This window comes from Paramormyrops kingsleyae, chromosome 9 (genome assembly GCF_048594095.1).
Source record: "Paramormyrops kingsleyae isolate MSU_618 chromosome 9, PKINGS_0.4, whole genome shotgun sequence".
NCBI lineage: Eukaryota > Metazoa > Chordata > Actinopteri > Osteoglossiformes > Mormyridae > Paramormyrops > Paramormyrops kingsleyae.
The window spans coordinates 5,795,924-5,819,715 of record NC_132805.1 but is presented as its reverse complement, the minus strand read 5'-3'; the positions used below and the strand labels follow the sequence as shown (position 1 = coordinate 5,819,715).

Here is a 23,792-nt window from a genome sequence, read left to right as displayed (position 1 = left end):
GGACCATTTCTGAACTGGAGTTTTTAATGTAAAACTACAATGTGATGCTATACTCATTGTATAAATCGCATGTCATTGACAAAAAGTTCATAGAGTGGATTATGTTCTAGATTATTCTCTTTTAATTTACCAACATCCAGGCAGATAAATACAATAACTAACTGCAAGTTTGGTATCAAGTTTCTTACATTCTGGCCGCCCTTTAGCAAATGCACAGTGAGAAGTGATACTTTACATGCACAAACAGCTGTAGAAAGAAAGAAAAACGTCTTTGGTCAGCATGCCTGCAAAACACCACATAAGCACCATATCTGATCTGAGTTCCACAGTTAACTTGGATGTGAGTTTCTTTCACCCTGAACCTCAGGATCCATCTTGGAAGCTGATATTACCTCTTTTATTTGTTCTTCCTTTTGAATACTACATTTTTTTTTTTAAAGAAAACAAAGTGATTAATTATATTTGCTCAATGTCAGAGTGCAGCTGATCATATTTAGGCTGTATCCATCCATCCATCCATTTTCTGTAACTGCTTGTCCTATTTGGGGTCACAAGGGGTCTGGAGCCTACAGGCACAAGGCAGGGAACAACCCAGGATGGGGACGATAACCCATTGCAGGGCACACTGACATCATACACTGACATCATACACTCACAATATACACTGACATCATACACTCACAATATACACTGACATCATACACTCACAATATACACTGACATCATACACTGACATCATACACTCACATCATACACTCACATCATACACTCACATCATACACTCACAATATACACTCACAATATACACTCACAATATACACTCTGGTAACTCCAATTACTCTCAGCATGTTTTTAAACTGTGGAAACCCAACAACACAAGAACAACATGCAAACTCTACACACAGAACTCTGGTGGAGACTCAAACCCAGGTCTCACAGGCGTACGGCAGCAGCGCTGACCACCACACCACTATGCTGTCCCATTTAGACGGCATTTTAATTGTTTTTTTTTTATTATTTGAGGGCCAAAAATTAGCCAGATAATATACTTAGCTGGCAGAAACACACATATGTCACAATCCCAAAGTCAATCAAAAGTGACATATAGGTCAAATTTTATTTACACTATTTTTAAAGATAAAGGAGTGGTTTTGGAAAGAAAAAAACAGAATTTTTAGTAGTTGCCCCAGACAGGATTAGGAAATTCTGCCCCAGGTTGTTTATAGGATGAAATCTACAGGGAAAAGAATGTTCAATGTTCAGATAATCTGCTTCCTGTAACAGCAGAAAAATGTATGTATGCCATTTTTGTATTTCTCATTGGAGATCATTAGGACTAAGACCCCAAAAGGCACCTTCTGTTCCGGACTGATTCCACAGTTACCCGTAAAGCCCAGTCACCTCATCCAGGGTTTGAAGGCCACAGAGAAGAGCTCTGGTGGAGCTGGCAGAGGCCCACAGCTGTGGCAGTCTGCCAACCAGCAGTCACACAGGGACAGTGGGAGTTGGCAGAATCACCCACAGTTATTGATGAGTTTGCTGGACTAGCCTGACGGTGCCTGTCCACAACAGCGTAGGATCACAATGAAACAAATACCTGTTGCTTTGTGGGACGTTGGAACTGGACAGCATTAGTGTTTCTCAGATCATGGAAACGGCCTCCTAAGAGAAATGATGATAATCATAATGGATTTAAAAACATATTTACTGCACTATTAAGTTTGCATTCATCCTACGATAATAATCCGTCTTCATCAAGACAAAATAATTATGGCTATAATTTCTGTGCTAAAACAGTCTCAATGATATCCTAGTAGCATATCATTGGTACGTTTACTAAACCAAATTTAACATTGTCTACACTGCATTCTACATTACATGATGATATAGTTTGTTGTTGTTCTTTTTTTTACTTTATGTGCAACGTTTTCCTGTGTTACCTGTTTAATTGAGAACCACTTCATACTGTAATAGATAAACAGATCCTGAATTTAAAACCATACCTGACTTACTGTCCAATCTATGTTAAAATCGGATTATTAAATAAACGAACTGCAAAAGTTCATTCAATTCACTTGTTTACAGGACTGAACCATCTGTGCCCCCCCCCCCCCCCCCACAATGACGTAATGACTCCTCAGTTCTGCTATTCAAACCACTCGTTTCATGGCAGGTGTTCCAGGAAACGTCTCAAAAAAAAAAGAAAAAAAAAGTTGCCCTTCTTCACCCCTGCAGAGGTGAAGGGGTTTCCCAAAGGTCCGGGAGGCCGGGACGAGTGCAATATTGGGAGGAGATGGTACAACAATGCACTGCGTCCCGCACCTGCCTGGCCCTGGGAGAGTAGAGCAGAAAGAGCCACGGAAGCATCCAGAAACAGCCAGACTCCATCCTTCCCATGATTCCCAAGGCGCAGCCACTGAGAGGCACCTCCCTGCTAGGAAAGACAAATCGTAGCACATGGGTCACAATGTGGATGTGCGTAATAAGAATCATGAAAGTACGTTACGAAAAACAGCATCAACTGGTACCTGCAGTCAAACAGAATCAACAAGAACCTTCTAAGTGTTATTTTACTGTGCATGCTTTATACATTCGCCTATTGATATATAGATATCTATACTCCTGATTCATCTACCAACTTCCCAAGTAATTTTTTTTTATCGAGCTCAATATAACAACAGTTTTTTGTTTATTATTACTATTATTTGTGATATTTCCAGAAAGACGCGTAAATGTTTTCTGGTGGTGTAGTACACTTTCGTATTCCTCTCCCAGAACAAACATGAGCAAGCTAATGAATAACTCAGCGACATTAAACTGTTTCTACGGAAACGGTCTCCTAGCGACACCAGTAATCTGTTGAGTATGACAAGAAAATTCTCTAAAGAGAATTCTAAACTTTGCAAAGAATACAACACAGTAAAAGTCCAAACCACAGACTATTATACAAGCGACAAAACATCTAGTAGAAATTATCAATACGTCCCATATAATAATTGGGCACATCGGTTTTCATAAAGGCGCGCGCGTGCTTCAGCCAGTCTTTCCTTCAGTTTGCTGTTGATTTAATAGGCATTGACTAAAAAGTTTATGCAGCCATTTAGCACTTACCTTAAACTAATTACCCTTCCACTATCGTCCATTTATGAGCACAGCTACCCGTTGCTCGTGTGATACTCAAGTGCAATGTAAGAGGTAAAAAGAGAAGCGTGAACTTTGCAAATCTGCCTCTAAATTGCCAAAACGAAAAATCGGACGTTATCAATCTGGCTCCCTTTATAGTTAACTTGTCTTGCCATACTCCAGCACTTGCACCAGACCAGCAAGGCAATCTGCAGCACAGAGGACACAGCGTTCCTCGCTTTTCCCAAATCTTCCTCACAATAGACCCCTCGTTCTGAATAGCTTCTGCCTGGTCGGCGGTGGGCTCCGCCCCCGCTGCCACAATAAACAAAGGCCACAATGTAATGCTTACTGATGCATGCACGGTGCCCCTCTTAAAAGGACTATGATTCCCGGGCATTTCCCGCGGTTCATCCTACAATACATTTAAATATTATTTGCTTTACGTGTCTGCAACTTTGTTGCACCAAACCAACTTGCAACGTGTTAATTAAACACTTATAAACAAAATTATTATTTTATTTCCACCGAAATGAGTTGTTTAAATGAAAACAATAGCGCCCTGCCACATTCCATTTTGACGTAATCTCGCGAGCGCACTACTTCTTTTTTTTTTTTTAGAACATTCAATACTGTAGATCAACAATATGGAGCAGACGTGGGAGAAATTATTACCAGTGGGCCAGTGACATTATCTTAAATGAAATAAAACATTAAGCTATATAGTAATTGCGAATATAAACTTTTTAAAAATGATACGCAAAATGTTATTTGTTGGACTTCTCAATATAAAATTGTTCTTCCGACTTTTAATTAAGTTTTAGGTCCATCTGTCGTTTCCCCGGTGAATTACAGGTATCTGAGCGTCTCGCATCTCGGCTAATTCCTCACGCAAACACAACCTCCGCAAGTTGCTAATAATTAAGGGGCTTTTTTTTATTTAGGCCACGGCTTTAACCAAAAACCAATAAAATTTGTGTGATGATACACAAAAAAACCCTCTCAAATCTAGATATATTTAGCCTAATATAATGGCCGTTTTGCTTGTTTTGCCATTTTCAGCGTTTCACCAGGACGGATTTTTCCTAATTACAGTTAACGGGGAAGATAATACTCGCGGTTTCTGATATCACTAGTTGTCATTTGGTACAAGTATATATAATTCCAGCTTTCGACAAATGAACCTCGATCTAGTAGCAAGAATCGTGAATCAAACTTTGCAATTTGCTGTTATTGAATATTCCGTGTCGACAGGTTTCACATGCACTTTAAATCTCATTAATGCCAACAATATAAATGAAACATATTATTTGAAGAATCTTAGTTATTGTTAAATAAATAGACTGTAAAATTTTACTAGGAATAAAAAATATATAGATACAAAGAACTGTGATTTGAATAAGCTCGGGAAATTACAATATAAAAACATACATCATATGACGACGGGTCTGTAGTCTGTGTGTATGGACTGTAAAGTAACTCTTGGAATCTCCAATAGAATCTCCACCAGAAATAATTTTGAAGAAGCTTTTCGTAACAATAGATAGTGGTGGACACTTAAAATCGATATGGTCATTCAATCTTAACAAATAAAAGTGTGGGCTGCTTAATAACACATGTGACTTGCTAAAAATACATTTTAATTATGCATTTACATTAAGATGTAATCATTAATTATTAATATTGTTGATGTTATTGTGTAGCCCAGTAATATTGTTTTATTAACAATTGGCATTTAATTATACAAATTTATGCAACGTCCACATTGCTACTATACTGAAGGAGTTTCGGCTTTAAATAGATAAAAGTAACAGCCCACTGACACCGACCAACCACAGGACGAGCTACACGTGCTTTTGTAGTTTTCCTGACAAATCCAATTAGCATCCGTACTGATAACAGAACAAACACTGCTTGTGTGTTCTTGACCTTCCTGATTTTCTCATTTGTTTGCACAGACAGTGCCGAAAAGGCACGAAGAGGAATTTGTAACATGAATCTACATTTCGATTGTTTTGTAGGCGTTTGACACCAGGAAATAAGACAGTCTGTTAAGTTTTTGACTATAAAGATTTTTTTTTCAGAAATTCCCGTTATCGGCTAAAAGCTGGACACTCAGCATGTGCGGTCATGTATATAAGAAAATATACTGACAACAAGGAGGTGCAAATAGCACAGGGTCTGTCACTCTGACAGCTTAAAATAGCTCCTCTTTGCGAGTGTGTGCGCATGTGAGCAGTTGCTGGAGCAGCAGGTGTCCGCTGAGGCTGATTTATACCCCTCGTAGAAGTACTCTGTCAAAAATCTCAGTCATTTGAGAGCCGGTGTCGGGGAGTGGTGGGGGGGAGAAAACGGCTGGTGAAAAGGTCCGATTTGTGACTGACACCTGTGTTACCATCTGAATGATCGTTCTTTGCGTGTTGCGCGTCTGCCTGTTAAGATCGGCTGCCCTATAGGAATTCTGTCATTTTCCAGTCGTAAACAAACGAGAAGTGCAGACTGGTTATCGGATCTGTTTCTTTACTGAGGTAAGAGCAAAATGTGAACTACGTGTGTGATTTTCATTCACTCCCTAGATTTAACTAAGAGAAAATGACGACAAAAACCTGATTATTACGCTGTTCTGGGTGTCACGTGATCTGCCTCCGAGATCAGCTGTGGGCAAATTGGATGAAAGCCTTACATTTAATGCAGTTAAGGTATGTTTTGTATTAGTTGTCTAAAAATTGGTATAAAACCACTCCGTTATCTTGCCTGTTTTTATTTTAGAAACATGCCGTTACGGCATCATGAACTTTCCATCCAACTACCCATGCGTAGCGTTTTAAGTGACTCTGGTTCATAGAGGAACTAACACTCTCTGCATTCTTCTTTTTTCATTTATAGTTCATATATATACTGCTTACTTACTTGCTGCCTGCTATATAGTTCAAGTATTTTGACGATGTCATATATTCACAGTAAAAGACTAACCGTTTAAATGCGGCAAATTGTAGTGGTGTCGAATTAACATTTTTATTGTTAGAGAAAATATTCTAAAGGTGAGTATTACTGCCTTAGGAAAGATGCAACGTCTACGGATCCAGTTAAAAGAAACATTTCCTGACCATTTTAGGTACCAATACTTCACTGATTGGACCAGTTTCCATTGAATGGCTGGTTTTTACGAGGGAAGCAGATTGTGTTATTCTTCGTGAGTCATGCGAGGGCTGAGATACAATGAAAAGTTGTAGAATAAAAATTATTTTATAACTTTAAGCATCCTTTGATATATTGGGCCCAGAGAATTACTATTTGTGGGATGATTCTTGTTTACCTGATCTAAATTAAATTACTAGGATAAATAAAAAAGTCATTTCCCCTTGTTAAAAAAAATGGATGCACTAATTAGATGCAAATAATCATTTATGATCTGGACTAAATAGACTGTAGAAGACGGAAGGTATTGAAAGTACATTTAAATCAGTTTATATTTTCCAAAATATTATTTGCTGTGGAGATCACAGTCCTGGAAGTCCTGGAAAAATTGATTTGATTCCTAATTAGGATTCATTTCGGTCACGGAGAGTAAGTCATATTGATCAGGTCAGTGAAACCGTTTCTTTGTTTTGTTTTTCAGTACTGGCATGTAGACAGGACTTGGACATGTGAGACAGGCAGTAAACAGATCCCTGCTTCACGCGTGTCCAACCTCATTGTAATGTCACTGCATATCCCTCCTCACGCGTGTCAGCAAGTATGGCAAATCATGACTGATTGATGGCAGGGGGGGTGAATTTGCATGTGGCATCCTGGGGGGGGGGGGGGGTATGAGTGTAAAGGCTCTAAAAGTACAGTTATACTTTATATATGACATCATTGTCAGCGGCTCAGCAGTCAGCTGGGGGGACGTAGGGTGTCCGTATTGTCTGATATGGTTGGGAGGTGTCACCTGTTTTTAACAGCGGTACCAAGGGTGACAAATGTATGTGTCAGTCTGAGGTGTTGTCACACCTGCATTCCGCGCATTCCGGGCCACCTCACATGCCTGCAAACAGTGGGCATATCTGCTGTATGGCATGTGTATGATCAGGGGTATTGGAACCCGGGGGGGGGGGGGCGTGTACCCCCCAGTATTTAATTCAGCTTCATTCATCCCATTAGGAAACAGACTTTTGCAATTAAATTATTAAGTTATGCCCTGCATCTCCAACGCCCCCTCCCCCAATATCAAACTCCCTTCTGCACCAGTGACAAACAGTTACATTCCAGCTGGGAGATGTTTCTGTATGCTGATGGAAACCATTAAGGAGTGGTTCTGAGGATCTGTAACTGGACAATGGAAAAATGACACTCTAAGGATGTCTCCATGCATGCCGATACCTTCACTGGGTTGCCTCCCTAACCCCAGAGTCCATCTCTCTGCCATACGAGTAGAAAGTATTTCAGACCAGAACACATGGTGGGGAGGGGCTGGCCTGGGGGGGTGTCTGGCTAAAGGAATATATTTAGAGTCCACTATTTCTGCCCTGCAACTCTGCTACCGAAGGTAGCTTTCGCTAATACATGGGCTTAGTTTCTGTAAAGTGGAATATAGGTCATATGTAAACACATTGGACCTAAGGACAGCCCTACAGGATGCTGCTGTTGATTCAAGGCTCACTGGCATTCCTGTCAATTCAGCAACGCACGGCCGTCTGTCTATGTAGTCACTGTCACTGAAAGGAAGGATTATCCGAGAACCGATGGAGTCTTTCATATTCGATTTTTCTGAACAGTTTTTTCTTGTCTTGCGAGCTCCGTAAGACCTGACTGTACCTTTTCCATGCAACTTACTGAAATCTAAATAGTCCGCATTACCGCAGTTTTTTGCTATGTAATGTTGACTTTCACAGAACAGTCCATGAAAAACAAAGAGGGATGACACTGAGCACCAGAGTCGAGCGGTGTGCCCACTTTCGGCTTTTTGTTTGCATTTTGCAGTTCGGCAAACAGACAGGGAGAGAGTCCAAATTGCAAAATTACTATCCCTTCCCAAATCCATCCATTGTGCTGGAAATTCACTTACCTTGTATTGCTGAATCCTGAAGAAACATATATGGAGACAGCTGGCATCTCGCGTGGTTTCGAGAACCTTGGAGTGGACTGCATGAAGTGTGGTTGATATGTTGTGTTGTGGGAGGTGAGCTCGTTGGGTTTCCTTGATTCCTAGTGACTGCACGCCAGGGCCTTCAGAATGGAAAGACGTTCACAGGCAAATTGCGCATGTCACATGACTCTGTATATGATCTACTGATAAAAAATGTTTAGACACTGATATTTTCAAATAAGTTATGATGTTAAGTTCCCAATTATATCTTTTGCACAAAAAACAGTTCTATATACTGAATCCTGATTTATAATTTATTTTTACTATTTATTGTTTATTTTGTAATCCTGCACATTGTATTACACAGAATATAATCATTTAGCTAATATGCCCCATGACACCCAATTGTGAAGTTTTTACAATAGATAATACATTTAATAGTCCATAGCTGAAGGCTAATCTAGCTTGATGTTTCTGCTGTCCATGGAATCATTTACAACATCGTTTGGGAACAAAACGCGGGGATGTGTGTCGCTGACCTTTGGTTTCCGCTCTGCCTTCCTCCCTGCCCTCCCCGCTGTGAAGAGGATGAAGAGATGATGCCTGAGTCCTGTTGATGGCCGCGAAACTCCCAGACACACGTCTGCACAGACACTAACGGTAAAACTCCATATTCATTTATTTAGGAATTCATTTAAGAAATTATCCATTACTGTTTCTAAGGCCTTTTTCATAGATATTTTTAAATCAAGACATCACGATAGTTAATGAATAAACTAAATTGTTTGATTTGAAATGCATAAATACTTCTGAAAAAGGATACTGTGAAATGGTATTAGGTAACATGAGCAAAGATCAGCCTGCCGAGACTTTGTTTCCGTCTGGGTTTGTCTCCCCCTTGTGGACAATTGGCTCATTGACGTTTTGCGTCAATTTTGCAGGCTTTCTTCGGCGAGAGCTAGTAACCGTCTCGGGCTGGATCTGTATGGATGGGAATGGGGAAGCCAGCTGCCGGTAATAGGGACACACAGCTGTCGTGGAAGTGGGTTATCATTGGAACACTCCTGCTTGATCACGTGTGCCGTTCCCAAGGTAAACATTTGAAATCTTATGAGAGGAACTGAATAAAAATAATATAGAAAATCAACTTGGAGATTCATGACTACATTTTCTTATTCTTTTTCAAGTGTTAGTGTACAGGGCTGGATTAAGTCACCACAGAACATTAGGCAAACAATATTTTCTGCTCCCCTTTACCTGTCATATTTGTATTAAGCAAAGATGAATAGAGGAATACAGATGAATTTGGATCCTGAGCACTGACTGAGGATGCGCTGTAACTATTTTCTGCCTGGACATAAACAATTTAATTTGATGTATGTTTTTATTATTATTATCTTTAATTTTATTTAATTATCCTTAAATATATATATATATATATATACACACACTCGGTGTCCAAAAAAAGTTAAGCGCCCAGACGTAGTGGTGGAAATGAAATGAATCTGCACGTGGTGAAAGGTCATGTGACTGTATCGCAATGATTATAATATCAGATCAAACAGACAACAGAGTTGGCAGTGTGGGCACACTGCTGATCCCATGTCAGTAGGGTGTGCCCCCCCCCCCCCCCCCCCCCCCAGGGTCCCCCGAATCACTACCAGAGATGACCTGATATCATAGCCAATGTCTCCCCCCAACATGATGCTAATAATCGTTTCTTATAAGAGTATAGCCCGTGTGTCTCTCCACAACATTGGCAGGATTGGTCCTCTCCCCTCAGTGCTGCCATACGCACACAGTGGTCACCCGTGGTAATGCAGAACCGAGATTCATCGCTGAACATGGTACGACGCCACTCGTCATCAGTCCATGCCTCCCGGTTACCGCACCACGCCAAACGCAGCCGTCTCTGTGCTGGTGTTAACGGCAGCCTACGCATGGGATGGTGAACTCATAGTCCAGCTGATGCTAGTCGTCGAGATACTGTGCGGGATGACACGCGGTGCTGTAGAGAGTCCAATACCTGTGTCCGGATGCCAGGCGCAGATGTCATGGGGTCCTGCAATGCTTGGTGCACAATGCGACAATCCTCCCTTGGTGTGGTCTGTCTTGGGTGACCGGAACCTTCATGACATGTGTGGGTGCCCTAACATGCCCCCTGGATCCAACAGGGGGCGACTGTGACATCTGCATGCCCCACATGCCAGGAAACTGCACGATACGACCACCCAGCCTCATGCAAACCCACAATCCGGCCCCTATCAGACTCCGACAAGTGCTGGTAATGCTGTCTAATGTGTCTACGAGGAATCCTCTGTGTCCGGTGACTAGACCTGCCAGCACCTTGCAAATCTAATCATTTTTCTTCCCCATCACGGGTCTGCATGTGTACCAAATGAAATCCAAATCGGACCATTTCTTCTGGGTGCTTAACTTTTTTTTTGTCACTGAGAATATATATGTATATTTTTCCATCACCTTGTGTGGGGCCCCCCGGTGCCAGTAGGTCGTTAGACAGCTGCCCAGGTTGCCTACGCCTGATCCGGCCGTGTTGCTGTGGATGCTGGGAAATGGAGAGTGAGTTTAACTTAAGATGACCAGACCCTGCTGTCTTTTTCGCAGCCGCTGCCCAATGTCGAATCCTGAGGTGCAACTCGGACTTTGTAGCTGCTCTCGGGCCTGACGGAGGCCGAGAGGGAGGCAGCGCGGGTTACTGCAGCGCCCTGCGCTCCTACGCCCTGTGCACCCGTCGGACGGCGCGGGCGTGTCGGGGTGACCTGGCCTACCACTCGGCCGTGCAGGGCATCGAGGACCTCCTCATGCAGCACAACTGCCCCAGGAGTGGCCCCACCGCTCAACCCCGCCCCCCGCCGCAGTCGCCTCTGTCTGGGGACGCCTGCCTCTACGAGAGGACCTTCCGGCTGCGGGAAGGCCGCCCCCCTGAGTACCTGCACTGCGGCGTGTTTGGGGACCCGCACGTGCGCACCTTCCTGGATGACTTCCAGACCTGCGCTGTGCAAGGCGCCTGGCCCTTGATGGATAACGAGTTCCTGTATGTCCAGGCCACCAGCGTCCCCATGGCAGGCAGGATGTACGCCACAGCGCTCACTAAGGTGTGTGGTACCCTCCTCTGCCCTTAAACTGCTTTACCCCTCCCCCCTGTTTGGTGAAATTTACCAAGGCGGAGCCCTTGCCCCTTCCAGTTGAATACCCGCCCTCGAAAATATGGAACAACTTAAGAACTGGTGCTGGTTAGGTCCAAGAGATGGGCTGTGATGGCATTTACTGATTACTTTATGCTTTCGTTACCTGTTCTTTGAAGATGGATGGATGGATGGATGAATGGATATATGGATGGACTGATGGATAGATTGCTAAATCAAATGCAATCTCATCTAGCTTGGTTATCATAGCATGCCTTTCCATCAGGATTACAGCAGTCTTTATTCTTCAGTAAGATAATTACCAAAATACACCTCTAAATGACTCAAGAGCCATCTAGTGAAGAATGATGGCGAAGGACAGTTAACCTAATGCCCCTATCTGTAAGGGACCCGACAGAAGAGAGTGATTTCCAGCTGAAAATTCTTAACTGGATGCTTCAGTGAAGGCAAATGATGGCTGTTTTGAGGAATCCAAACCTGAGAGTGGTGGCAGCGAGTGGCTCTGTGGTTAAGATGCTCTGCCTTTGATTGCTAGTTCAAATCCCATCATCTGCATGGGACTTAGAGGGTTTGCTAAATGAATTAGGATTTTCAGTTTTTCTGAATACTGTTGTGGTAGTCCTTTGGTATTACATTTTCATTTTGAAGCATTTACAGAAAAAACATGTGACCTTAAACAAGAAAAATCTTACTTTATAGAAGACATACTCACACTTTTGATAGGTACAAAAAAAACTACACACATTTTACGTGTCATCATGAAGAAAATACCTGTTTCTTTTCAAGTGAGGAAAAGTGTCAGACACGTCATTTATGTGTGGAAATGATTTGACGTGTTAATATCTGTACAATGATTTATCAAACCCCCCCCCCACCCCAACCCCCACGACAGATCACCATCATCTTCAAGAACTGGCGCGAGTGCATCGAGCAGCAGATCTACCAGGCTGAGCTGGACAATGTGCCGCTGGCCTTCGTGGACGGCTCGGTGAGCGATGGTGAGCGCCTGGGTCACCACAGCCTGCAGGTGAGCAGCCTGGACCCCGGGCGTCACGCTGAGATCTGGGCCGCCCACATCGGAACCACCCTGGTGGTCAGGCAGAGCGGGCGCTCGCTGGGCCTGTCAGTGCGCGCCCCCCTGGCCATCGTAAACTCCTTCACGTCAGAGCAGGACCTGCAGCTGTGTGTCTGGGGCTGTCCCACTTCCCAGCGGCTCCCGGCCCCCCAGCTCTCTGCACCCGGAGCCGCACACGCCCACTGCTCCGCCCTCCTCCCCAAACAGGATATATACTTCCAGGCGTGCTTGTTCGACCTCCTGGTGACCGGTGACCTTAACGCGAGTGCCGCTGCTGTGGCTGCGCTGGAGGACGCCCGCAGCATGATCTCAAACCCTGAGAAGGTGCATCTGCTCCTCGGTGGGGCTGACAGACACCGGAGTCCCATTTCAGTGACTCTCACTCTGGCTGTTTTCATGGGGAACATGGTAACTCTGCTGTCTTTGCGTTGTGCATAATCTCCCACTAAACCAAATTCACTTGCTAGCAGAGGGTTTTTCCTCCACCACTTTCTGCCAACAAGAGATTTCATCAAAGCTATTTTTGTTGTTCTTCTTCTTTGCATTTGTATTATTTATTAATATTAATATTATTGTTACTTGCAGTCAGCTTAGTGTGAGGCATCTCAGTCAGGGTGCTCCACTGCTCTACACTGCCAGTGTGAGGCATCTCAGTCAGGGTGCTCCACTGCTCTACACTGCCAGTGTGAGGCATCTCAGTCAGGGTGCTCCACTGTTACACTGCCAAAGATCTGTTCCTGCCCCCCCCCCCCCTACTAGTTAAATGGTTGGAAGATGGATGGATCAACCTACTCTGGTCCTGTTAAAAAAACTTGAGAATTGCAGATTTGCCTGCAGTCCCTTGGGAACAGCAGAGAGCTTGTGCAAGAAAAGGAGACGCAGAAGAAACAGGAGTTTGCTCAAGCTCCCTAAGAAAAGTCCACGAGGTCTCAACTGTAGTTTCTGTGTCGCGTACAGTACTGTGCAAAAGTCTTAGGCAGTCCAAAGAAATGTTTAAAGCTGTAAAAATGTTTAAAGCTGAGTAGCAAGTGTACTTTGGCTTAGAACAAAAAACATAGTTTAACATTAGAACATGTGCAAATTAAGAGTAACACAATAAAAACTAGTAATAATTTCTTCTGTTTTCTAAAGAGTTACTGATATCTAGTTGGATGGCTAGATGAACATCGCTTCAGTTCCCAAACCTCTCCTCAGGGGCACCACAGCCGTTCCACGATTTTGTTAAATTTCACCAACGGCTCAATTAAATAATTAAATAAATTGGTTTAAAAAGTCTGTGACAGATTGACTAGCTGTATGAGGTGTGCTAGTGGCCAAGTCAAAACATACATGGCTGCACTGGACGGTCACTGCAAATACTGGGGTGATTTTAGCAGAGGTTCTGAAATGGCTAAGCGGACCTTTGACAGTGCATAATATCGTAGCTTTACACCAACACGAGGATAATCTAAACATCATTTTCTTTGCCTGCCTAAGACTTTTTCACAGTATTGTACATATTATATGTAGCAGTTTAGTCACTGTAAGGCTGGGACACAGGTACACACAGTATTTCTACAGCATGCCTCTGTTCTCAGGTCAGCCCTTGGGCATCTTAAAAGGTCAACGTGAAGTAGACTCTGTTCCTTTTGACCGAATGGCAGTTTTAAGTGCCACAGGAATGAAAAGTTCTGCCTCTGGATTTACTCGGCCTTGAGTGAAAAAGGTGTCAAAAGTACAGCATTTGATGGTGTAAATACATAAAGTGTGTACAGTATCATTTTGCAGCCTCGTCTTTTATGCATGTTTGTGTGTATTTAAGATTTTATACAAATGTAAGCAATTTTGGTATATACAGAATAAATCTGGCTTTTGTGTCTGGCCCTCAACCCCCAGGGAATCATTTTGAACCTGTACTGGATCGTTTTGATATTGTTTATGTCTATTAGGCTTCTGTGGTCACAATCTACCTGTGAGACACAGTAAATGGTGAAACTACGGCTGTGTCTAAATCCAATATATGTGATGTGACTCACTGAAACTTTCAGCATCCATGTCTAAATATTATATAAAATGTACTTCGATTATACCAATAAACTCTGGTGATAGCTGATGAGAATATTTATATTATTCTGTGAAAAGAGAGACCAGTTTTAAAATGAGTTTACTCAAAAGCATATTATATATGTCTGTGTTTATTAATAAATGGCAACAGAGTGTTTTGTCTATTATGACTTTTCCGTATGTTGAGTTGGCAGGAAAAGTACAAAGACACGTTTAGATCTGAACCCTGCCACAAGACAACAGTGCAATGAACCAATCTTAGCGTATTTCATCTGTAGCCTTCCACGGCCGAGCACTAGAGGGCGTCCTCACAAAAATTCCCTGCACCGCAGACATGCGATGAGTCTCCCTAGTGCATAGTGGCCTGAGAGCCCATAACGACGTTCACAACATATCTTTAAAAGAGAATTTTTTTATTGTAAAAGTTATTACTGCAAACACAATATTATATGGCTTATACATTACACATTCTTTCATTATAACTTCAAAAACAGTATTACTTTCCTTTAAGATGTCAATTAATTGCTGCAATACAAGTAAAATATAAATTTGAGGTATTTTTAGTTTTAATTTTGTCATTGTGTTGACAGTGTTCCCAAGGGCGTAAATTTGACTTGAACATGGGGGGGGAGGTTTGAGGTCTCTACCGATTTAGGGGGGTTCAGTGTTGGCTGCCAAATGTGACGGTCACGCTTTCAGACTCTCACGCTCACGCAAGAAATCTTACGGCAAATCTATATTATTCCATTATAAAGCTCAGATTAGCTACATCAAAAGCAGTTCGCAAACCCTACAGACTATTTACAAGGATATAAATCTGTTACACACATGCGTAAATGAGTGTGCAGTTGTGCCTCGAAAGTCTCACGCCAGCCAGCTGACCGAAGCTGGCAGCCCTGGAATCATTTCATTTACGAATCTCTAAACTTTGCATTGTCAAGCATTTGTGTACACAGGCGAATATACACAGCAGATGATAATTCCGAGGGAAATGCCGTTATTCGAAAAAGAACGGGACAAGATTTTCTTAAAAGAACAAACATTTCAAATGATTTTTGCGCGTATTCTGGATTACCCATATTGCTATCCACTCAAAAGTACCAAAAGAAGCTGTCATAATTTCGCCTTTCTTATTATCCCATGACCATCGTTCGCACCAGACAAACGTTGCTTGTTTTGACCAAAAGCGCAGATCTCGTGAGATCGTACATAGAAAACGAATTGTTCCTAACTGCCCTAAAACAAGAAGTTCTCCTATAGCGGTCAGCATCCACACCTCATAGGTAATCAAACAATAACATCCATCCGCTTTTTTTGGATCGCTTCCGAAAAGCACGCGATGTTTTTGAAGAAGCTGGGAAGTTGCCAACCGGAGCATATCACGGGGAGAGTTTTCGCCACGTGGTAATCTGCACTCCTTGATTTATTACTCCTTCTTTGCTGGCAATGACTTTCTACCCCCTCCTTTTGATTGTAACATTCCAGCCCGTGCTTGTTTTCAGGCATGAGGTGTCCACGCGCCGCACTCGCCTGCAGATTGGTCGAGAATGACACAAACAACGCCTTTTGGCCAATGGCAGCGCTGTGCATGCGGCGAGCCACACCGTGCATTCGAACTGCACATGCACGGCTGAAAGTGGTCAACAATCGCGATGGTTCCCTGGAAGAGCCTGAGCATATAAAAACCGCTGGTGTTTACAGCGTTCAAAGCGAGTTCACATGTAGCAGTGGGATAACATTTAAAAACGCACTGTTTTTGTTTTATTATCACCGTAGAAAACAAAACAAAGTCCCCAGAACGCCATTCAAATGCAGTAGACTATCTGGCATCAATTTTCTAGAAATAAAGTTCCGTGAAAGACGAGTTGTCTGAAAATTCTCCTCTTTTTAGATTTACATACATTTCACTGAAGGTAATTATGGTTGTCATGACAAAGAAAGTGAAGACATTCGAGATCGTTTTCAGCGACGCTAGCAAGTCCTGCTATTCGAGCGGGGACAAAGTGGCTGGGAGGATCGTGGTGGAGGTGTGCGAGGTGACCAAAGTCTCGGCAGTCAGAGTCCTCGGCATCGGATGCGCTAAAGTGGACTATACCAAAGGAAAACAGCGCTGCCGGGAAGAGGTCGACTACCTCAGATACGAAGAAGCCCTCTACCTGGACGGCCAGCCCAGAGGTAAGCCTTTTGGGATGCGATCAAACCTGTTAAGAATAGAAGATGGCATTTTGAACGCTGCCAGAATGGATACAGTTACTGGCCATTACGCATGTATATATATGTGTGCTAGTGGGGGGACTGCGAGCAACGGAATTGGCAGTGGATGGAGGGGACTCTTTGGCCTAATTTTTCCTAGGAACTTGGCTTAGCAACAGAGCCAGCTTAACTCACTCATGCTTTGCAAAGCTGAATAGAAAACGTGCAAATAAACATGCTTCTGTTCTCCATCAATAGATACAGATGGATCCGTTACTTTCAGACCAGGAAACAAATACGAATTCATGTTTGGATTTGAGCTTCCTCAACAGGGGTAGGTATCACTGAGATCTGACCAAGAGCTGTAATTGAACTGTGTTTTTCTGTCTGGGTCAGTGTTAAATACAGTGTGTCCTCTTGTCATGTTCCTACAGGAGTTTGGTTTCATCCTACAACGGGAAGTTTGGTTCTGTTCAGTATTATGTGAAGGCTGTAATGGAGAGACCATCCCAAACTTCCCTGGAGTGTAAAAAAGAATTTGAGGTTGAAGAGCCCTTGGATATTAACACACCTGACCTCCTGGTGAGACTTTGTGTGTCTTTGATAAAGATATTGGATGACTTCCTTAGTTGTTATGACAGACATGAAACAGTGTGTGAAGTATGCATGGTATATCATGTGACGTGTGTCCCTCTCTCCCTCCTGCAGTCTCCCGTAGGTGGTGTGAAAGAAAAGAAGGTGACCTGCATGTTCATTCCAGATGGACAGGTTGCCCTTCAGGCCAAGATAGACCGCAGAGGCTTCTGCGAGGGCGAGTACATCAACGTCAATGCCAAGTTTGAGAACACGTGCTCACGCATTGTGATCCCCAAGGCCGCCATCATCGCCAAGCACATGTACCAGGCCAACGGGCGCACCAAGGTCTGGCGGCAGAAGCTATCCTCCGTGCGGGGGAACCACATCATCTCTGGCATGTGTGATGCCTGGGAAGGAAAGAGCATCCGCGTGCCCAAGATCAGGCCCTCCATCCTGGGCTGCGACATCATCCGAGTGGAGTATACCCTCATGGTGAGCTCATATTCCGTGCCTTCGAAGAAACTGTTGACAGCTGTGTGGAGAAGCTCTATATATTTCCTGTACTAGATTAGACTTCAGATTTCTGTCTTTGACATTGCCGCTCTGCTTCTGTTCCTCAGATCTACGTCCACATCCCCGGCAGTGACAAGCTGTCCCTTGAGTTACCTCTGGTCATCGGGACCATCCCTTACAGTGGCTTCAGCAGCCGTTGCAGCAGCATGAGCAGCCAGGGGGCCAGTACTCACTCCATGTCCTCCCAGCCACCCAGCTACAGTGACATCATCCGTGACGAGTTGCTTGACACGCCCCTCGTCCCCCTGCTGGACGACTACGACGGCAGTGACAGCCCTATCTTCATTCACGCCCCGCGGGTCCACTTAGCCCCCCCACCCGCTTACTCTGAGGTACGTGCAGCACTTTAGGAGGTTCCCCGTTAGCAGATCCTGCATGCGCACTTTAGGAGGTTCCCCGTTAGCAGATCCTGCATGCGCACTTTAGGAGGTTCCCCGTTAGCAGATCCTGCATGCGCACTTTAGGAGGTTCCCCGTTAGCAGATCCTGCATGCGCACTTTAGGAGGTTCCCCGTTAGCAGATCCTGCATGCGCACTTTAGGAGGTTCCCCGTTAGCAGATCCTGCATGTGCCCTAACTTGGTTTCCATGTTTCTCCTTCCATAGATTGCTGAGGAACGTCCCACCAGTGGCTGTCTGCTGCAAGTTTGCTGAACTGCTGCATCCTCCTGGAACTTCAGCAGTAGTCCGTCACGTTTGGGCACAAGAGTGGGAGCATTGTGCTGATGGTCCGAGTCGCTCCCGATGGACAGAGGAGGAAGCTGGTATACTGGAATAGCCAGAGTGGTCTTGGGATGACCATGTCTGTGACCGTCCTGTAAAGGCCGAGGATAGAGCAGTGCATTTATATGAAGTATTGGTGGGCTTTAACAGTTCTGTTTGTGGAGACAGAGTTGGCATACATATATCTTGTTAGCGAAAGCTGCAGCGTAAGACTTTCTCTGTAGATCATAAGCAATTTCTTGCCATATTGATACCTCAAAGTTTATTTTCATGCAGAACAGTGTTTAATTTTTAAAAATGTCTCAAAGCCTGAAGACTGTAACCTTGCCTTCTCTATCTTGCCTGTCCCTGTTAATGCCCACTGAGTCATTCCATGTGAATCTTGCATTCTGGCAAGATTCAGGGTTTTGTTAAAACCATTTAAGAAAACAAGCAGTAAAAACACTTTATGAAAATGTAAAGTTTTTGTTAATTTATTGCATGTTGATTTTTGTGTCCTTTTTTTAGACAGCACAATGCATCTTTGGTTTAAACTTGTGTGTAAAAGTTATTGTGACTTAAAAATATATATGCACTTTCTTATCTGTGATGCTGTGTGAAGGACATTTCTAGTCTTCCAAAGATTTGGACTGATTTGGAAAGATATGTTACATGATGTTACAGTTGTAAACCCAGTAGCTGTAGAACAAAAATGACTAATACGCTGTTTATTTACATCAGAAAGGGAAGAATGCCAGTCTAAATTTCTTACAATTAAAAGTTGCCTTGAGATTATTATATTTGGCATCTAGGGATGTAGGATGAACAGCTTATATTTGATATTTGTATTCCATGGGCTTTTCGTAGAGAACATTTCAGTTTTGGGACAAATATAGAAGACGTTGTTTTTCCCCCGCATATTTGGGCAAATTAATGATACTGGCAGATAATTTATTTTTTATTTTATAAATAAAATGCAAAATGTTATTTTTTTATGAAACCCCATGGGTTGATTTTCTATACATGGTAATAAATAAACTTCTTTTTTTTTCTGTAGTACTGGCTGTGGTGTTATTCTTACTTGCAGCAATTTGGAAAATTTGTACAGAGTCACAGTGAACCTGGCCTGTGTCCCAGGAAGCGGAGGGCACAAGGCGGGGGACACCCTGAATGGGCTGCCAGGTCTTCACTGGGCACGCGCATTCGCAATTCAGAACCCCCCCACCCAACTGCATGTTTTTGGGCTGTGGGAGGAAACTGGAGTACAGTCGACCCAGTTGCATCAGAACTTTGCCCGTGACGGTTTTGATACTTCGCGTGGCCTGCGTAACACGTAAACATTTTTGGGAGTTTTGCAAAAGCCGGAGACGGAACACATAAGTTTAGTGACTCATAAATGCATGAAATGTATGAGCAGTGCCGGTTTAGAGGACGCCGAGCGTGTTTCTGCCAGCCTCTCACGTGATAAAGAACGGAACAGATTCTCGCAGCGATCTTTCTAGCACGTGTTTCTCGTATCTTTTTGTGCCTTTTTAGTACTTTAATTTGTATTTAGATCTGAAACATTTCCCTTTGCTGGCCAAGCGGACTAATGGAGCCGAAAAACGCTACGTGGTTTTTCCAGATCGCAGAGGGAGGGCTGCACCCCTCACTTCCACCATGTGGAAGGGTCGTCTACTTAGAAGAAACTTGCAATCTACACACCCACAAATTCAAGGTGGGACTGGATCCTAAAGCCCTCGGAGGGGGTGGGGAGACCACCATGCCGACCTTAAGAAAATCACTCTCAAAATTGTGCATGCTGTAGTTCACATTTCAGTTTATTCCCACAAAAAAACTAAATTTCTAATGCATGTTTTCTATTCTGATGGTGAAGGACAAGATATGTGTGCTGAAGTCTGTCCTGTATTCCTGTCTTCAGAGCAGAAGGCAGCTACCATGATGTCCACACAATGACGTCTGCTAACACTTTACTGGGAGGCACAAATAATGTAGTAGTTCATGCTTACTTAATGTATTAATTAACCAGAAACTAAGCGATAGTTACAAATTGATCCCATATTCGTTCATCATTAATCAACCATGATGGTTCATGTATTTCGTGCAGTTGCTGTATCTGTTCATGGAAAGCATTCGTGCAGAAACGTACTTGACGAAACTTAAGCCTGTAATTCTGATCTTTCTTACAGGTGGCTGACATGCACGCCTCCTCAGTGCATGTTTTGGTTGAATGTAGCACAAATCCCACAAAGGCCAAACTGGCATTACTTAAGGTATCTCAGCAGGTTCTGACGGCTACATCTGGGAGACTTGCCAGGAGCCTTTGACTTGTCGTTTGCCGCTGAGAGATTGTATGCTCCATCATCGTGGCCCGCAGAGTGAAAATGAAGCATATTAGACCCCCCCATTCCACTCGCCCCTGGACTGTACACTGGGAACATCATGTCTAATGGCTATAAAAGGTGCTAAACCCCTTTGGACTCACATTTCATTCTATTGCAACATGGAATCATAATGTCCTATTTTAGGCGTTTCCACCATTGATCAACATAACAAAGTCAAAGAAAACAAGCCTCTACTCAACATTGTAAATGACCGTTAAAAAAAAAGATTATGTGAGTAGTTGATCCTTTAAGCAAATATTTGGTACCACTGACGGAGATTACAGCCATGATTCTTTGTAGGAGATTTTTACCACAGCTGATGAGGAACAGTTATCAATTACACCCCCGTATTGGACTAGGTCACTCCGGAACAGTCATCTGTAAGCCATTCCTGATTGTTTGAGTCATTGTCCTGCTGGAACAGCGGGATATTTTCCTAAGTCCCAGGCCTATTGTGGAGTGCAGCAGATTTGCTTCCTGGATACCCTGTGCTTTGCTGCAACCATTTTGCCCTCTAAACCTCATGCTAGCTGCACTAAGTTGCATGGTTGCTATGGCATTTATACCTCTGCCAAACAGAACTTAGAGTCAATGCCAAGTATCTTTGGTCTAATCCAAGTGTAGATTCCACTGTTACTGTCCGGCTTGGCTCTGACTAACTGTCATTTGTGGCTTTTGATTACTCCGTGAAGGCATGTATTTAATTGTTACCACTGTTCTCGTTACAGAATACAGATTCTTTAGAACTGTCATTCCGTTTTTCTTGGCTTTTCTAGCTAGTTCTTACCACATTCTTACCACGTTCTTACCAAATTACTTACTTTGTGAGTCTGACTTGTTCCACAACCTGGATTGCAACGGTATTTTCCATTTATGGTAAAATGCACATGTGTGTCTTTGAACCTGAATATCTGTAGGACACATTTATTGCACACAGGTGGACTCAGTTTGTGTGGTTTCTAAAGAAAATCAGAGGCACCAGAGTTGAGATAACAATTGGTAGGATTTTATTCATTTTATTTTACATTATTCTTTATATTATTGTTTTCCATGCTGTTTAGTGATAAATATATGATATGAGAATATCAACAGATGTGAGAATGTATACTATGTACAATGATATGACTAAATCAACAGTAAACATTTTATATTTATGACACATTTTAGAACAATATATGAATCGACCGTTTCCAGTAATACCCAGTAAGATGCAGAACTGACCATCTGTCAAGCTGCAAGAAAGTGTTACTCAATTGTCAAAAATCTGGCGACACATTCATGACCATCTGTGTTTTTTTTATTTTAAACTTATGACCTACAATACCGTACTGAACCTAGATAAAGCAGACAAAGGGAGAAATCTAGAACTTTAATGAAATCAGGAAGGGAGGATAGAGAAAAGGGTGGAACGACTGAGAAAAACAGAGAAGGGTGTAAAAAGAAGTAGGGTAAAGGTTGGTGATTAAATCTAAAGAGGGAGCAGGGGGCATGCAGGGATGAGAGCCCCCTTCTAAAATAAGCCCGAAAACACCTGTTGCTATGCCAAGGGGGGTGTGGGGGGGCGGGGGGTCAATTTCCGCTCAGATGGAAACTCATGTTATTCCACAAGTTGCCAGTTGCCTAATAATGGAGTTTGGGGGGCAGTACCCGGGGGGTGTCTGGGCATAGTGACCTTCCTCGGCAGGGTACAGTGAACATGCCCACAAACAGGCAGGGCAAAGCTGGCAGCTCCTCCGTTTTACTTCACACTGTGGGCGGTGGAACAGCATTGCCAAGCCGCACTGGGGTATGGCGGCGAGGACGTCGGCTCCTCGGGCAGGTACGGCGTCAGCCCCCATTAAGGCAGCACGCAGGATGAGATTCGACAAACCCGTGACAGCACAGCGCCACCCGCTCCCTCGGAGCTGCCGCAAGGCCGGGGATGTGATCCATTTTACATCGAATGGAGCATCGTGTCGTGCAGTCAATACCACAAATCTGTACCATGCACGTGGTGTGCATCGCTAGGAACAGCCAACAGAAATCAAGTCACTTAAATGGCATTTAAAACATTTCACCAAAACAGCACATGCCCCGGAATCACGTATAACAAAATTCCCGATCTGATTGGCTGTTTCATGACTGTGGGATCCTGCAGGGAATCTCTAAGCCTGCTCTTCAATGCCCAAGCTTCTCAGAAATGACTTCTATTCATAGCGTTTAGTCCTGCTGTGATAGGAAATTCAGATCAGTTCCTGAAACAAGTGACGTGGCAAAGATGTGAAGATCAGCATGTTTACCAATATCTTTTACAGCAAAATAACCCGACAGAAACAGCTAAGTGGTTATGGAAGATAACAATATATAATATAATAACACAAATAGATTATATCAGTATTGAATTATATATCACACAAATGCATTTATATTTTATACTTAAACATCTGTAAGATGAAATTACAAAATATCTTGTGGCTCAAAAAAATAATTAATGGTCTAAAATCTAAAGTGCAGGTACATTTTGACATAAATAGTGAGTTAAAATCATCTTGGGTGGCTTTGAGGAGGTTTAAAGCAAATAACATGTCCGAGTGATGAGTATCAGGGCCTGACATATTCTCCAGGCTGTGCGAAACCCAACGCTGCTGTTTTCGTGCCGTGCAGCTGTCTCCGGAGATCCCTCTCCACCAAGCTTCCACGTCTCCCTGCACTCCTCGGGCCCATTTGCCACTTGGCCCTCGTAACTGCGTGTGGAAGGCCAGTGCGCTGACAGGCAGCAATCTGAGTCCGTTACCCGCTCAGCTTCCACCACTGAAGCCCAGTCGAGATCCATCCCACTGATCCATGCACACGCTAGCATTTTGTGTACCGGACCCAACATCTATTTCTACATGTGCATAGCTTTGCAGTA

The 23,792-nt window shown here is 43.3% G+C and overlaps 2 protein-coding genes and 2 long non-coding RNA genes across 6 annotated transcripts; 3 read left to right on the top strand and 1 right to left on the bottom strand.

The window, feature by feature from the left end:
* Positions 1-2: 2 nt before the first annotated feature.
* On the bottom strand, positions 3-3,363 carry LOC111838463 (uncharacterized). Of its 2 annotated transcripts, XR_002836881.2 has the most exons (3): positions 3,112-3,355; positions 1,598-2,434; positions 3-566 (listed from the first exon to the last, which is right to left on the bottom strand). It is a non-coding gene; the product is annotated as an uncharacterized lncRNA (long non-coding RNA). The 2 variants fall into 2 exon arrangements; XR_011992897.1 differs by having other exon boundaries at positions 3-2,434; positions 3,112-3,363.
* Positions 3,364-5,262: 1,899 nt separating this feature from the next.
* On the top strand, positions 5,263-14,640 carry hjv (hemojuvelin BMP co-receptor). Of its 2 annotated transcripts, none has more exons than XM_023801420.2 (5): positions 5,263-5,651; positions 8,777-8,851; positions 9,133-9,283; positions 10,817-11,307; positions 12,251-14,640. In XM_023801420.2, exons 3-5 carry the CDS (start codon positions 9,181-9,183, stop codon positions 12,869-12,871), a joined length of 1,215 nt encoding a protein of 404 aa, XP_023657188.2. In that variant the 5' UTR covers positions 5,263-5,651; positions 8,777-8,851; positions 9,133-9,180; the 3' UTR covers positions 12,872-14,640. The 2 variants fall into 2 exon arrangements, with proteins under 2 accessions (XP_023657188.2, XP_023657189.2); XM_023801421.2 differs by lacking the exon at positions 5,263-5,651 and adding an exon at positions 8,263-8,284.
* A 1,488-nt stretch (positions 14,641-16,128) lies between these two features.
* txnipb (thioredoxin interacting protein b) lies at positions 16,129-19,574 on the top strand. Its single transcript, XM_023801517.2, has 6 exons — positions 16,129-16,651; positions 16,928-17,003; positions 17,104-17,251; positions 17,378-17,737; positions 17,866-18,150; positions 18,423-19,574. Exons 1-6 carry the CDS (start codon positions 16,396-16,398, stop codon positions 18,468-18,470), a joined length of 1,173 nt encoding a protein of 390 aa, XP_023657285.1. The 5' UTR covers positions 16,129-16,395; the 3' UTR covers positions 18,471-19,574.
* A 196-nt stretch (positions 19,575-19,770) lies between these two features.
* On the top strand, positions 19,771-22,061 carry LOC111838460 (uncharacterized). The gene is made up of 2 exons (XR_002836879.2): positions 19,771-20,235; positions 20,708-22,061. It is a non-coding gene; the product is annotated as an uncharacterized lncRNA (long non-coding RNA).
* The last annotated feature ends 1,731 nt before the right edge of the window (positions 22,062-23,792 follow it).